This window comes from Seriola dumerili, unplaced genomic scaffold (genome assembly GCF_002260705.1).
Source record: "Seriola dumerili isolate Sdu_G_001 unplaced genomic scaffold, Sdu_1.0 BDQW01000226.1, whole genome shotgun sequence".
Classification (NCBI taxonomy): Eukaryota; Metazoa; Chordata; class Actinopteri; order Carangiformes; family Carangidae; genus Seriola; species Seriola dumerili.
This window is the reverse complement of record NW_019174481.1, coordinates 1,190,715-1,205,806: the sequence shown is the minus strand read 5'-3', so window position 1 is coordinate 1,205,806 and position 15,092 is coordinate 1,190,715. Positions and strand designations below refer to the sequence as shown.

At 40.4% G+C, this 15,092-nt stretch overlaps 2 protein-coding genes across 2 annotated transcripts; one reads left to right on the top strand and one right to left on the bottom strand.

Moving 5' to 3' along the window:
* Positions 1–39: 39 nt before the first annotated feature.
* Positions 40–5,614, bottom strand: c8a (complement C8 alpha chain). Its single transcript, XM_022755339.1, has 11 exons — positions 5,412–5,614; positions 5,157–5,277; positions 4,551–4,695; positions 4,299–4,446; positions 3,194–3,383; positions 2,926–3,108; positions 1,943–2,183; positions 1,716–1,847; positions 1,437–1,594; positions 1,052–1,277; positions 40–353 (listed from the first exon to the last, which is right to left on the bottom strand). The coding sequence occupies exons 1-11, from the start codon at positions 5,513–5,515 to the stop codon at positions 202–204; spliced, it is 1,800 nt and encodes a 599-aa protein (XP_022611060.1). The 5' UTR covers positions 5,516–5,614; the 3' UTR covers positions 40–201.
* A 1,587-nt stretch (positions 5,615–7,201) lies between these two features.
* Positions 7,202–14,411, top strand: LOC111228898. Its single transcript, XM_022755009.1, has 17 exons — positions 7,202–8,144; positions 8,264–8,455; positions 8,685–9,219; positions 9,300–9,412; positions 9,505–9,530; positions 9,695–9,732; positions 9,860–9,910; positions 10,122–10,254; positions 10,486–10,645; positions 10,765–10,888; positions 11,029–11,060; positions 11,419–11,482; positions 11,671–11,708; positions 11,982–12,045; positions 13,202–13,300; positions 13,737–13,770; positions 13,948–14,411. The coding sequence occupies exons 1-16, from the start codon at positions 7,202–7,204 to the stop codon at positions 13,753–13,755; spliced, it is 2,631 nt and encodes an 876-aa protein (XP_022610730.1). The 3' UTR covers positions 13,756–13,770; positions 13,948–14,411.
* The last annotated feature ends 681 nt before the right edge of the window (positions 14,412–15,092 follow it).

Here is a 15,092-nt window from a genome sequence, read left to right as displayed (position 1 = left end):
CAAAAATACTTTAAAAAATACTGACACACACACAGAAAGTCTGCACAACACACGTTTATTACTGCTTTGATATTCAGTATGTCACACAGTGTGATCTGGGAAAGGCAGGTGTCATTTTATTTTTGAGGGCTCTGACGTGACCCTTGCGCTCACTTCTTTGTACTCGACATCTTTACCCTGGAATCTAGAAGGAACTTCACTTCAACAGAGTTGACTCTGAGAGGAGGAGCCCAGGCACTGTGCTCCGCCCCCATCAGGTGCGGGATTAGTACAGTTCCTTCCCCGAGTCTGCTCCCCTGATGAACAGGGTGACCAGGACCCCCAGCACGTCCACGACCCGTCTGTCTTGGTATCTGTGGAGTAACAGCCAGCAGGGTTTCATTTTAATCTTAAGCAAAGGATATGAATTTGGTCAGAGGAAAGGTTTGCACACTACCATTGCTCACTCACATCCTCTGACCTAAACAGTGCAGTTTTGTGTCAAAAAACAAAGTGCAAGGAGTGCTGCTTGGGTGTGGAAAGAAAAGTGTCCCTCTGGTGCTCTTCAGTGTGGGGATCTAAACCATCCTGGATTCTTGGCAAAATCTGAGGCACCAAAGAGGGCACAGTTTTTTATTTGTACTGACTATTTTCAGTAATTGAGCACTCTGACTTTTGGTACTATAACACATTAAATGCTAACACATCTATATTTTAGCCAGGCTAGCTGTGAGTTAATAGGGATGGCAATGTCAGTCTGTCAGTCAGCTGGCTACTTCTGGGGAAAAAAACACTTTGACCATTTTAAATATTAAAACATTTCTACATTGAATTTATAGAACAATTACTGTGTTGTCACAAATACCATTACAATGATATAAAGTTACATATACCATGATTGAAAATTTTGGTCGTATCGCCCACCCCTACTGTTAGCATGTTAGCATGCTGAGTTTGCTATTGGAATTTAAAAGATTATTTATTACAGTTAGTTTGTTTACAGCTCATTTCTGCTCCCCAAGAAGCCATTGATTTTGAATGTGTTAACCTCAACTTTTTCACGACACCTCACCTCGTCTGTGAGTCTGTTCACAGGAGTCTCCGAAGTAGCCGGACTTACAGACGCAGCTGCAGGAGGTACCAGAGAGGACAGGGATCCCATTATGCCTGCAGGGGGCGCAGCGACAGGAGTGAAACTGCTGCACATACTCATCCCAGCCCTTCCGCAAGTTGGCCAGTCTTTCACCTACATGGTCAGCGACTGTGCTGAGGCGCACTAGCTCATAGATTGGCATGATCTGGGCAACAGTGAAGGAAAGACAGAGGAAGAGAAAAGTTCACGTATATAAGATGACTACATCAGCAACGGCACAAAAGTGTGTAAAAGTGCGAGGTCATTATGCGTGACACTGAGTGAGAATTTAACTACGACTTCTTTTTGTGTGAAATTATGTCACCTCATATTCGATGACTGCTGGGTTGTATTTGAGAGTCGCTCCCCAGTTCCTGTAGGTCTCCGGATTCTTGATAGCTAACAGGCCACTGCTGCTGGATGTGACTCCTCCCTTCACCAAGGTCAAAACATCCTCAATCACAGAAGAATCAGACTTCTTTCCTATGTTTCAAAAGCAAAACAAACAACAAAAAATAACATCAACACATTACAACAGCAATCCTTCATATAATTTATCAGTCAAGTGAGACATAGTTAAATGTAAATTAAAATTCAACACCACCATCTTCAAACGATCCATCTTTTCCGCATGAATTCCCTTTCAGTTTGAGATCTAGTGCAGTCTGGGCGCCAAGTGGATTGCTTAAACCAATAGAGGCACCAAGGCAAGATTCAGTTTCTGAAGCAGTAAGCTCTGCAAGAGTTCCAGAAGAGAAATGAACAAAGGTTACTTTACGTTACATTTCCAATTACATAATACTGATTACCAGACTGGAAAGCCCACAGTACCTGAATTTGCCATGGCAGTTTTGTTGAGAACTGCAACATATTCAAGGGTTCCTCCCATAGTTCCCTCTGTGACATAGTGGGTGCCAAACGCATTAAAGAAGCGGTAGTACACCCCAAAGTCATACTGCTCGGGGAGCTCCATGAGTGAAGCTTGGAATTCCTCATGAAGCACCAGCTTATTGGTTCTCATCTTGAACCGGGCTGTCTGCACTTTGGACCAAAGCCTGATAAACCCTCGGTCCTGAGGACAAAAAGGCAAGTTTTTTTTCTATTTTTTTTAACAATAATGAAAAAATTTCATTTCAACTTGACTTATTCACACCCCAGATAATGGCTGTTCTTTTCGCCTCAGATACTAAACACTTCAGTTTTGGGTAATGCATGTACTTGTTTTCTTGCTTAGAGTTAGATTAGGAGACCAATACTACTATCATATTTAACAATTAATTTAATTAAAACTACACCTAGGAGATGGTTAGCTCTGCTTAGCATAAAGACTAAAAATGGGGGAAAGAGCTAACCATGGCTCAGTCCAAAGGTAGTAAAATCCTGCTATATGCACTTCTGAAACTCACTGATAAAAACCTTATATTTAGTTTGTACAAAAACCAAAGCACAGGGTATGTGTGTCAGACTATTTCTTGGCTGGGGGCAGTGACTTCCTGGAATCTCTGTTGTTAGTAGTAACCATATGTACGTTACGTAATCTTGTGGTTTACACACCGCTTTTGTTCAGATTAAAAAAACAAGATATAATGTGGCCAGTCTTTTTGCTAAACTGACTTAACCATATAATGGACATGGACATCTAACCCTTGACAAGAAAGCAAACAATCTCCTTTCTCACAATTTGAGCTACTAGCAAAAAATAAAATAAAAAATAGCACAACCTGACCTCAAACAATATAGTTAAAACAAACATTAGAACTAATTGCACTTGTTTTCTTGTAAAACATGTAGATCTGTGGGTCAATAGATTATACCTGGCTGTTAAACTGTGTTATGTTGTTGAGAAACAGAGAGCTGCCACTTCCACTTATTCCACCTTCCACTTTACTGATCCCGATTGTGACACCGCCACTGGAAGATTTCAGAGTTTGCCTCGCTTTCAGCAGACTCGCCACATCTTCATAGAACTCATGAGAGCCCTGTGAAGTAGCTTGAGCCTGTAACAGATTCAGTTTTATGTCATAATATATCAGTTCAATCAGTCCAATTTTCACAAAGAAATAAATCTCAACATTACAGTACCACAAAATGGTAGGTGTGATAGTTGTAAGGTTTCCGGTAGTTTTTATAGTTCTCATTGTAGTTCAGGTTCTCACAGAATGAGTCGTAAGTGAATTTCCTCCATTCACCATTATAGACATATTCACATTGTCCTCCAAAGTAATTTGAGTCAAGTACATGATTCATAAAATCTCCAGTCAAGATATTATACCTAGGCAAAGAAGAATAATTCCAATTAGTCATTTAAGGAACAGACATTTTAGAACATACTCTTATTGGGTTTCTTATGGCAAGATTGATTCCCCTCTCATGTCTGCATAGTAAGTATTAGGCTACAGCCAGCAGCCAGTTAGCTTAGCCTAGCACAAAGACTGGAAACAGGGGGAAACAGCTAGCCTAGCTCTGTCCACCCCAAGCTTGCCACTTTCCAGGCTGTCATTGTAAATAAGAAATATTTTGCACCTGGTTAAAATAAATAATATAAAATAAAAAATAATGAATCTTCTTGCAGAGAGAAGTGACTCCATGAAACCCCTGCTGCCTACCACCAACCTAGCTGGTGCACCCTTAGGTTGCAGGAAACCTCACTTTCCCAAGAGATAAAACAAACAAGATTAAACAAGAAAGAGGTAAAGAGGTGCTGGTAGGTGGACTCTTTTACCTTTAGTCAGAGCGAGGCTAACACTTCCCCCTGTTTCCAGTCTTTATGCTTAGCTGGCCGGCTGCTGGCTGTGGCTTATTTTAATATACAGACATGAGAGTGGTATCGAGCTTCTCATCTAACTCTCGGAATAAAACAAAGAAGTGTATTTCCTTTAAGTAAAGGTATGGAGATTACATTAAATGTAAAATAATTGAAATAATGGTGTGACAGGTTGACAACTGAAATTGAGTGAATATGTATATATAATTAGAATTATGGGGCTGGCATTTCCAATATTTCAAAGTAGTTTGCTAAGCAAAGACAGGGACTTTCCCTTTGTTAATGATTTTCCAAATTAAAAGCATTTTTTACAGCTCATGCTCTCTATGCGTTTGTATTGTTTTTACAGTTTTCTGTCATGTGTTATAAACTAAGTGAAGTGGATAATAACAATAACAGCAGTAAAAGCTATCCAGTATTTACCCCAGTGTGCCGCGCTCAGCGCCAGGGATCGGCATTAAGGTGGAACACTTGTCCTTTCTTTGGTTGACCTTTTGACAGTGTTCCTCATCAGACCCACTGCCACAGTCTGACTCTCCATTACACAGAAGTGAATTGCTGATACAGCGCCCTGGAAAGAAACAAACATCCTATATCCTTTGTCCTCCATCAACAAAAAAAACACCTTCACTTTGAAGAGAACGTGTTGTGTGAGTGGTTGTTGATGGGACTTGCCGCTTTCTGGGCAGGTGAAGCTCGCTCCGCAGTAATCTGGCACCGAACAGTTTGTGGTTGCTGCTGGGCATTTCAGCCTCTCCCACAAATCACCGCACATCTCACCTCCAAACTGTGACGGTTTCTCCAAGTATCGGAAACGGAACTAAGGCAGAGTTAAAAAATAAATTTGCATATAAAATCAGTTCATTCTGTTATATCATCAGTGAGATATACAGTAGATTCACACAGAAATACTCCAGAAGCAGGTTACATATTATTGTATGGCACTATGGTGCATTCAATGAATTAAAATTCAAAATCATGTAAATAAATGTACATTTCATATAAGTATATAAGTAGCTATGTAATATTTGTTGGATTTGGGCAGAAAAGCCCAAAATTTCAGTAACAGTAGACAAAGTCCACTTTTATTGACCTTATTGGAGTAGGAATGCTGATTTAGGATATTCATAGCTCCCCTTTGGACTTAATGAACATAATGTATTGATCTGAGCTACATGACAAAAACTGCCCAGTCCAACTCATTTTATTCAGCATCTTTAAATAACTGGTGTGTGTAATTTATTGCAAAAAACAAAAACAAAACAACAACAACTCCATTACCTGTATGTCTGTGCAGGAGTCACAAGGGGTCCAACTTTTCCAGTTTGTCAGTCTACAGTTTACAGGTGTTGGTCTGGGTATGGGATTGTTTGCAGCTCTGGCCATCCTTGCCCTAGCCCCCCTGACCCACAGAAACACTATTATCATCTCAATTCCAGATGTAGGCCTACTAATGGTGCATGAGATGGATTAAATCACAATTCTCAAAGTGTTTTCCAGGGGATATAAAAAGTTCTGAAACTAAGAATACTGCACCTGTTGTCAGCAGTTGTCCATGGCCTCCTGGATGCATCCACAGTAAAATTGATAAACAGATGCAGAGCGCATAAACCCAGGAGCAAATTAACAAATATCCCCATGCTGAAAATGAATAACTATTCCTGAAGATTCAAATGCCACATCACAACAGCTGCTGTGATCCTCAGGGGAATTTTACCACTGTGCTCTTGACTAACCACAGTGAATGATTGATCAAGAGCAAACAGCTCTTAGAACAGTTGGTAAATCCTTTTTTTTTTCTTTTTTTTAAAAAAAAAATCTATAACCCCTATTTCTCGTAACATTCCTGTCAATCACAAACAAACGTTTTCCGTCTGACACAACCTGAAGTGTAATAAGCCACTGATGAAAAAAAACAACTAAATTGTTTTTATTAACATTAATATTAGTAGTTGTAATAGAAGTCGTTTTTTATATTATTATTACCTACCCAATCACTAAGTGGTTTTACCCTTTCTGATTCGTCAATCAAACAAATTTGAGCGCGCACGCTGACTACGTGCAGCACGCAGGATACGCGCAGCACGCAGGATACGCGCAGCACGCAGGTGCGTCTCACAGCGGCGTTTTCAAATTGTTTGTATTAGCATCAGATTAGCATCATCCCTGGCTACCAAAAACAGTTTGCCGGGATTTATTGTTAAGGTAGTCGATAGCGTCGCGTCACCAAAGTTTAGACCGCTTTCCAAATGCGCAGTCTTGAACAGTGATGAACAAAACGATCTACAATGGCAGAGGTAAACTATAAAAGAGTTTTCTGAGTAACTGTTTAGCTGGAGGTTTGTTAGAGGATAGCTAAATTTAGCTTTGTTACCATGCCCTCTGCTAGCTAAGGCACACCATGTTTAATACAATGTGTTTTGGGTTTGTTTTACTTGTTCTGTGACATTTAAGTGTATGACTTGATGTTAGTTATGTCTGTTGTTAACACTATAGCATATTAAAGGTTCTATCCACTCAATTATACATTTTTCTAACTGTAGAATCTGGCCATGCAGATAATTTGGATTTTAATTGTCCAGCCTTTCAGCCCTAATGGATGTATTTTATTTGTTTATTCAATTATTTATTCATTTTTGTGGTGCTCACAGTATTGAAAAAGTTTTTTTTGTTTGTTTTTTTAAATCAGCAGCATCATCTCTTTTGAGAAATGATGTACCTGTTACTCTGGAAAACACATGGGCCCAACTGCTAAAAGATAACTTGTTCTCTGGCCTAATGATTATTTTCATTATTGATTCATCTTTTTTCTTGGTTAATTGATTATTTGTGTATTTTGAAAAAATGTAGGGAAACTGTCAACCAAAATTCCCCAAAGTTTTTACATTCACTTGTCTTATTTTGTCCCCCAAACATACCAAAACCCAAAGATATTCAGTTTACAACTGTAGCAGACTAAGGACACCAGCAAATTTTCACACATATGAACCTCAAATGACTTCGAAAAAAGGACTAAAAGCAATTTAATTTTTGGTAATTTAATTTTTACCAACTTATCAATGAAATGACAACTCGCTGCAGTTGTACCCGTTTTCTGGAAAGAGATGCTCCAAAGACAAAGTCAATTCACTTCCATTGTATTAGTGTGAAAGCAGGACACGAAAACAATAGATTAGATAGATACCACTAGGGAGTGAATGAGAATGTTTTTTGTAATTTTTGTAAGTCCACCTTTAAATCGTGTTGTGTCAGCACTGAGTTTTGACTCCCAAAAAACTGTCTGTGAAAGTTAAAACCATTTTTAATATTTAATGATTTATTTTTTTATGGAGGCGCCAATCAACTTCAAAGCTTTGAGGGCCAAGTTTCAGGAAGAGGCCCTTCTGGCTCAATGCAAAGCCGGACGACCAGCTGTTGCAGAAAAACCCAAACTCCTCCCACCTCCTGGAGGTCACTGCAGCTCTATGGTTAGCAGTATTAGTATTGCTGTAGAAAACAAGACACCAGTGGTTCCCCGGGTCATCTTCAGAGATGGGCTGCGAGCATCTGGAGGCAAGCGACCAATTTCCTTTCCACCACAACTTCAGCAGACGTCCCCCTTATCTCAGCCTGCTAACGGAGACAGCACAACAAGGCAGTCCCTTAAGGTGCGACACATGCCTCTGGTGCTTCCTGTTCAGCCTGTAAAAGAGCAGAAGGTAGAACCACCACTCAGAAAGGAGCACAAACTGGAACCAGAACCAGGAAAAGAAATCCTGCCACAAACTAAAATCAAGAAGAAGGGTTTGCTGCTTCCTTTCAAGTCAGCCAAAGCATCAAAAGTCAGTGGAGAAAATGGAGAGGAGCCCACTTATGCTGATTTGACCACGAGACCTTCAAGTGCTCCCGGCGAGTTGCCCTCAGTGGAAAAACAAACCACAGAAGATAGGGTTTCACTCCAAAGTGACCAATCAACTGCTGAGTGCCCCCTCTCAAGCCCAGATATACCGATCACCCCTCCTTCTGCAGAGACAAGTGTAGACTCCGACAGCAGAATCATTAGCACTTTGGAGAGGGCCAAGAAAAAGTTCTCACGCCGGCAGATGTTAATATCCACCAAACACAAGAACTTTCGTTCCCCCGACTACAACTCAAAAGACAAGGCGTTCCCTTCGCCACCAAAGAACACTGACAGTGTTGGGTCTGACCTGCCCATGCCCCCGCCAGTCTGTCTTCCACACCTGGCTTGTATTTCAGCCCGGCCTTTCTTCAAAGCCAACTCTGCACATAGTAAGTTATACTCAAGAGTAAACATTTTTTGTCCACATCAAAAACCTTTATCATCACAAACTGTTAATTCAGACAAGTTTTTTTTTTTTTTTTGTGATATTGTTTTTCCTGATGGCTAGAGTCTGCATTGACTAAGCAGTTTGGCAGGGGTCAAGCTGAACTTCCCTCTGTGAGGACTGGTGAACCTCATCCAGCCCCAGCTCCTCCAAAGAAACCTCTACCTGACCTGAGGTCACTCGGGCCACTGCCAGCAAAGCCCCCCAGACCTCCATTACTAGATCTCAGCCGTTACCATCTACCCACAGTCCATGGTACTGTATGTGAACTTCTTTTTTTACTCATTTTCTTTTCCATTTCCCTTGCTTTGCTTTATTTCACTCTTGCTTCTCCACGTTTGTGGCCTCAAATAGGATAAAAAGGCAAAAAGTTGTATTTTACTTGGAGATCATTGGTGTTTGAGCCATACTGCAGTTTACATTACTCTTATTTGTGGGAAGGATGAACATCTGTTCAAGTGCTGATTTTTGTTTCTTTTTATAGAGGTGTCACCAGGCCTTAGCCAAGCACCAACTGAAGAGCCAGAGTCTGAGCTCCCATCCATCTCCAACCCTCTGCTGGACGCTCCAGAGTTTCCAGAGTTTGAGAATTCAGAGATTGAAACAGCAGAGGGAGAAGCTGTTGCTGTTGCTCCACTAGAATTGGAGGCTTTAGACTTTGACCTTCCTATACCAGCTGACTTTGGGGTCACAGATTTTGTGGCTTCCCACCCTGATTTGTCAGTTTGTGATCATGCAGAGCCCAGTGCCAGCTGTATCATCCAAGATCTGAACCTTGGCAGTCAAAACATAATACCTCTTGATCCAGCCAGCTTCCCTGAACCAATAAACCTTTCAGAGTTCCCAGAGCCGGCTGCACCAGAGCAGTGGTCTCAGAGTGAAGAGGCGATCGTAGATCCTCTTTCTAAGTCTCAAGCTGGTGAGGCTGATCTGGGAGCTGCTGAGTGCCACTCTTTCCCAGAGGAAGCAGAGCTTAATAGCCACACAGAACTGAATGATGGCATTCAGCCACATCCAAAGTGAGTTTTGTATCAACAAGAACCACCACAGTTGTTTTGTTTTTTCATATAACAAGTTTGATTCATTTTCTCCCTTCTAGTGTGTCTCAGGACAGTTACTATGAAACGTGTGATAATGTGTACGAGGATGTTGAAAACGTCAATAAATTCATCTTGGGCCAGAACTCTCGTAAACGTAAAGCTGGTCTGAAGAGTAAGAATGTTTTCTTAATACACGGTTTTATTCTCATTATATGACCTCTGGCAGATGTTTATTCTTTCTATTTGACTCCTGTTTTTTTACAGATCCATATGCTGACAACCACCCAATGGTAACCCCTGTTTAAATCTAATTGAGTTTATAATCATCTTAATGAATAATGAGAGAACAGTTAAGTTGATGTTCAGATGAATTCTGCGCAATGAATAAATAATGTGCTTCTTTCTTTTAACAATCATCTGTGGTAAATTAAAAATCATCTGTGTTTATTTCAAGAAGGAGGAGGCGTGTAACATATGGCCACGGAATCCGTGGTATGTCTTTGTTTTGTTTTTTTTTTCGTTTTTTTCCAAACATACAAGTCCTGTGTGTCATTGACATTGATTTTTGCCAGATGGAAGGCAGCCATTGATTTTTCTCTCACTGGTAATCAAACTGCAGGGGCAGTGTATCAGGAGAACATGCTCATTCTGCCTATAATCATGTCCACAGGTATGTTAGACACGACACCTGTCACTCACTGAGCTGGTCGTACAGCAGATCCCTTTTGATTTCACATTGAATTTTGCTTCTGTCACTTTTTTTTTTTTTTTTACTAGCCTATGGTCCCTTTTTATATTTCAGGTGCGGAGTACAATCTTTATGGAAAATAAGTGCTGCTTTTTCATTTATTTTGCCACTGAGCGGTCCAATTTGTTTTCAGTAAAGAACGCCAAAGCCCCAACACTGCTGACTTTAAAGAGCAGAAGAAGAGGGAGAAGCAACGACTGGAGAAGGAGAAAAAGGAGCAAAAAGAAAGGGAGAAGAAAGAAAATGAAATGAAAAAGAAGTTTAAGGTATGTCAGGCAATCGTATTACCTTGAGGATGATCATTTCTTCTAGTAGAGCTGTATTTTCTCTCGCCTGCTTTTGTCATGGTATCACAATGAAGCTCAATAAACAGGCAGTAAACAGTTTGAGGCTGTAATTTTCCAGCAATTCCCCTGCTTAGAATTGTACATAATGAACTGCATAAGTGAAATCTGTGAAAACCACAGCCTCTCATTACTTAAAATGTAACTGTCTAGGTGACTGGCGATGAGGAGCCCATGTACCACGCCAAGGTGATGGTGGCCAGTAAAGTCCGCAAGAATGACCTTCCAGTGAAGAGCGGGGACACGGTCAGCATCATCCGCACCACCAACTGCCCCAAAGGCAAATGGCTGGCTCGAGACGTCAACCACAAATGTGAGTTTAGATATGTAGTTGTAGTATATTACATATATGTTTACACAGTTACACCACAGTGTTATTATATTATTATCTTCAGTGTTTTCAGTTACTGCCCTATTCTGGTTTATTTTCAGATGGTTATATTTCAGTCATGAATGTGGAGCTAAATATCAAGGAAATGCTGGAACTTGGCAAGAAGGCCCAGGCAGCAGGACGAGGAGGAAACCTGGAGGGAGATACCATCAGCATTGGCAGCAGGTACTGGGTAACTTGCTGATGAACTTCTTTTGATTTCTTAATTTAAAAAAAAAAAAAAGAAAAAAGACTTGTAACCACTTTTTGCTTGCCAGTCCACCAGTGTGTGTCATGATAAATTATTATAACTCTTTGTTTTGCAGATCCTCCAGCCACCTTGTTCTAACAAGCAGCTGTAAGTGTCAGTAGGCTCTGCACGGGGGGGGGGTTGTACTGTCATCTCATAACTTTGCATTAGCTACCTCAGCATTTCAAAAAGCATTGCAGCCTAATGAAGACAGAACAAAGAACTTAACTGGTTGATATAATGCATTGACTTGTTGACTGACAGAGTACACTTGCGCACTGATTGGAAACCAGCCCAAAGGCCTGGTCTGAATAACTTAACTAGTTGTCATCTGCTTGACAGCAATGTGTTATTGTATGATTGTGAAGGAATTCCATGTAGAATGAGGGTTTTGGCTGCTACCCTGCCAAACCTCTATCATCAACAACCACACTTTGCTTAATCAAACTAATTTGTTTTTCCACAGTCACAGATGACAGTGAGGAGTGGGCCTGTGAAGATGAGACTCTCTCACCCTCCAATGAAAGCCAGTAAGACTGACAAGTTTTTACTGTCCTTTACTGGGCTCAAAATGGCTTTTAGATAAGTGCTATTTCTTAGAAGAATGACAAACCATAAACCACATAAGAGTTGTTTCCAGTCTTTCCCTCTGAAAGATGATTGAATTTATGTGGTACACAGTATATATAATTATTTTCTTTCTCTTCTGTTTGTATAGTTACTTTCCCCAGCAGACTTCCTCCATGTCTGAGTTGTGTAAGTACATTTTCTGTCCATACTTAAAAAGCATGAGAACAGGAGACCCCCACCTCCTCCAGCCTTCTGGTTTAAAGGGAAATGCTCTGCCTGTGGTTACATTATGTTATGCATTGACATATGGCAGACAGAAACATGCCTTTGATGTGCACTTTTACCATGCCATTTCCTCCCTTCCTTCCTCCCTCCCTCTGTCTTACTGTCCTTGTGTAACTCGCCCCCTACCCTTCCTCACCCAACCCACCTCTGCCCTTCATGTGCTCGCTTTGACAGCTTGTGGCCATGTCAGCGCCCAACACACTCTGAGCGATGCCAACCTGGAGGACCTGCACACACAGTAAGTCTCAAACACACAGGTGTCAAAGCAGATCCCTTGGCAGGTCTCTCTTGTAAGCTCATAAGTACATAAATCTTTCTACATCCTCCTCTTTTTAAGACTCTTAGTAAGCATAGTTAGTAGGGCATGCTTCTGTACTTTTTCATGTGTTCACTGACTGAAATTGGATGACTCCAAGTCAGTGTAAGCAGATTTGACTGACACCAAACAGTCCAGAATTCAAAGTTTTTCACGTACAGTCCATTCAATATTGTATGAATGAAATGAGATTTAAGTGGGATATGATGATATACAGTTAAAATAACACACACTTGCTTTGGACTTGGTCCATCAGAGCATCCAACTTATGTTCTATAACTCAATGTGACAGCAAATAAATTAGTTCTTTGGTCTTCACTTGTGTGAGTACATCAAAGTTTTTCACAGAGCTATGATTTTCGGAACTGAATATCTTTTTAAAGAAAAACACTTGCAGCTTGAACTGAAATGAAATTTGGTTTTGTGCTTCACTGCTCCTTTGCCATTGCATGTCGATCTTACCTAACTCTGCACCCTGTTCATTTCCTGTTCTTTAATTAATGGCAGACTGGACACAAATACAGGTGTCCCTGAATATCGCTGTACAAATAGAGGAGAGGAAGATGCAGTCCATAACTTTTAGCCCCGGGAAACCAAACAGCCTCTGATCATTTAGGCTACTTTTAGGACTGCTGTCATTTTTAACTGCTTCAGCAGAAAAAGAGATTCAACTTAGTGGAAAACGGCCCAATCCTCAACATGGCTCCAAGTGCTTAAATCAGTGATGATGATGGACTTATTGGACTCTGTTTCTCACTGCACTTAGCCTGTGATATCATCACCTTTTGGTCTTTGTATTCCTGTTGGAACATATGGAAGGTTCACAAAAAATATATGTATAAAAAACATCCAGGAGAACACAACAAAATTGCAGCCTCAAAATTAATTGAAACCTGAATTAGTACCCCTCTGAAACAAACACTGATTGTCATAAGCTTTGTAGATGTATTTATTTCAGGGTCACTGTGTTGGATTATACAGGTGGTCCTCATCCACCCCCCGTAGGCCATTGATGAGAGTGAAACATAGTTATGGTAGTAAAACGAATCCTAATAGTTTCTTGTCTTAAACTTTTAAGGACGAGACATGAAGCCCTGCAGAAGTTAGCCATCTTCTTTCAACACAGCAAAGATGAATTTGTTGATGTCACTGATGGTGAAGGAGCAACACCCACAAAGTACAGTATTCTCCTTTTGCATAACTTGAATCATTAGTTTTTTGAAGGTTAAATTGTTTTGTTGCACCAATGCCTTCATATTCAAAAACCATGTTAATGATAGAAAACATTTTTTCATTTATTTATTTTACCCGTGGTGTCCTGTTTAAAGTGCTGAACCGCCAAGTAAGTTTACACAGTTTCATTTTTTTCCATGACTGCACTGTTGTCACCACCTCCATCACACTCACTGATACTGGGGAAGCTAAGAGGAGAGCACTTGCAAGTTACTTCACAGTCTAAACACTGGTTGGCGTCTGGTCTGTCATGGAAAATAACTTGTGAGGAGCCTTTATCTGTTTCGAGTAACTTGGAGACAGAGTGTTGGTGTTGGACATTTTGCAGAGACAGCAGTTCAAAGTTAATGTCATCTTTGTATCTTCTTGTCTTTATCCAGACTTCTTGTGTGCTGTTGAAGAGCCTCCATATCCGTAAGTGTTGAGTTTCTTTTCTAATCAGCAAGTGAAGCTTGCTTCTGCTTGATCTTTATTTGTATCAGCAGAGTACTGTCAGGGTTTGCCAAAGAAGCACACACAGGACCTCAGGTGCTTTGGTTACCCCCCCCCCCCCCCATGAAATGTGATGTTCTTCTCTGTTTTGTATCACAGTGAACAAGAGGTCGACTTCACAGAGCTGGAGCTCCTTCCTCCTCCACCACTATATGCTGACACCTTCTGATTAGCACATCAGCTAAAGCCGGGAATGTCAGTGTGGAAAAACCTCAACTCTACAGTTTATCCTTAGGGTTTCATACCATGAAGATCTGCCATCGAGACTTCTTTGTCAAGTATTTAGAAAATGTTTTTTTGATCATGAACGGAGCTGCTGATGCAACTGTATTATAATCCAGATTTCACTTTTTTTGTTTACTTTGTTGTGCATATTGGTGAATTTTCACTTTGTGTTCTGCACTTTTTCTTTTCTCTGAAGTTGCTGTTAAAAAGAGTGAATGGTGTACAAATTCAATAATTGCACTTTGTCCAAAAATTTGACATAAAGAAGTCAATTGTTCACTTGTAATAGCTTATGTTTATGTTTGTCAATATGTTCTTTGCATTTGGATTTTCTTTGGTTTGTGTGGTACATCTAATAAATATTTGCCATTACGTTTTGATGACATTTTATGACATTGCTACACAGCTTTTGTAGACAGTGTAACTGTAGACCTACGTAATTAAGTTATCCACTCTTAACTGATACAAAGCCATAGAAAATCCCTCCTTTGTAATGCTGCTTCTTTACACAGCACTTCTCTCACTTTAGATTTTGTCGAGGTATCATGAACAGTATCTGAGTCCTCCATATGTTTTGTTGCTTGAAATTTAACTGATGTTGGAAGCTCATTATATTGTTCAGGGTTTCCATTTATCATACTGTACATCAGACAGGGAAAACCTGAGTAATGTGGGAATTTTTACTTACTCGTGCATTTTTTTTTTTTTTTCCAGGGAAGGAACAAACTGTTTATCTTGCTGCATCTCAAGTGAAAAACAACACTAGTCTAAGGAATAAAAGAAGAAAAGAAAAACAGAGCCCTAAATATGTAAAACATACAACTTGTGCTCCAGACCCTGGAAAAATCCCTTTCACAATTAAGTGGATGACTTTCGTGTTTTGTGGAATCCCCCTTGTTATTGCTGCTCTTATAGTAAGTGTACTGTATCACGGAGGTGAGTGGGAATCAGCCTGTGTGAAGGAGCTTGCATATGGCATTAATTGAGGAGGGGAGGCTCTGGAGGAGGGGCTTTCTTGG

Excerpts from the sequence above, each read along its gene's own strand:
- c8a (XM_022755339.1), bottom strand. The coding sequence starts at position 5,515 with ATGGGGATATTTGTTAATTTGCTCCTGGGTTTATGCGCTCTGCATCTG. Across the intron at positions 1,595-1,715 it reads AGATGGATCGTTTGAAGATG|GAAAGAAGTCTGATTCTTCT; the intron begins GTGGTGTTGAAT and ends TTTGAAACATAG. Across the intron at positions 1,278-1,436 it reads CAGCAGTCATCGAATATGAG|ATCATGCCAATCTATGAGCT; the intron begins GTGACATAATTT and ends ACTGTTGCCCAG.
- LOC111228898 (XM_022755009.1), top strand. The coding sequence starts at position 7,202 with ATGGAGGCGCCAATCAACTTCAAAGCTTTGAGGGCCAAGTTTCAGGAA. Across the intron at positions 9,911-10,121 it reads GCCTATAATCATGTCCACAG|TAAAGAACGCCAAAGCCCCA; the intron begins GTATGTTAGACA and ends ATTTGTTTTCAG. Across the intron at positions 12,046-13,201 it reads CTGGAGGACCTGCACACACA|GACGAGACATGAAGCCCTGC; the intron begins GTAAGTCTCAAA and ends TAAACTTTTAAG.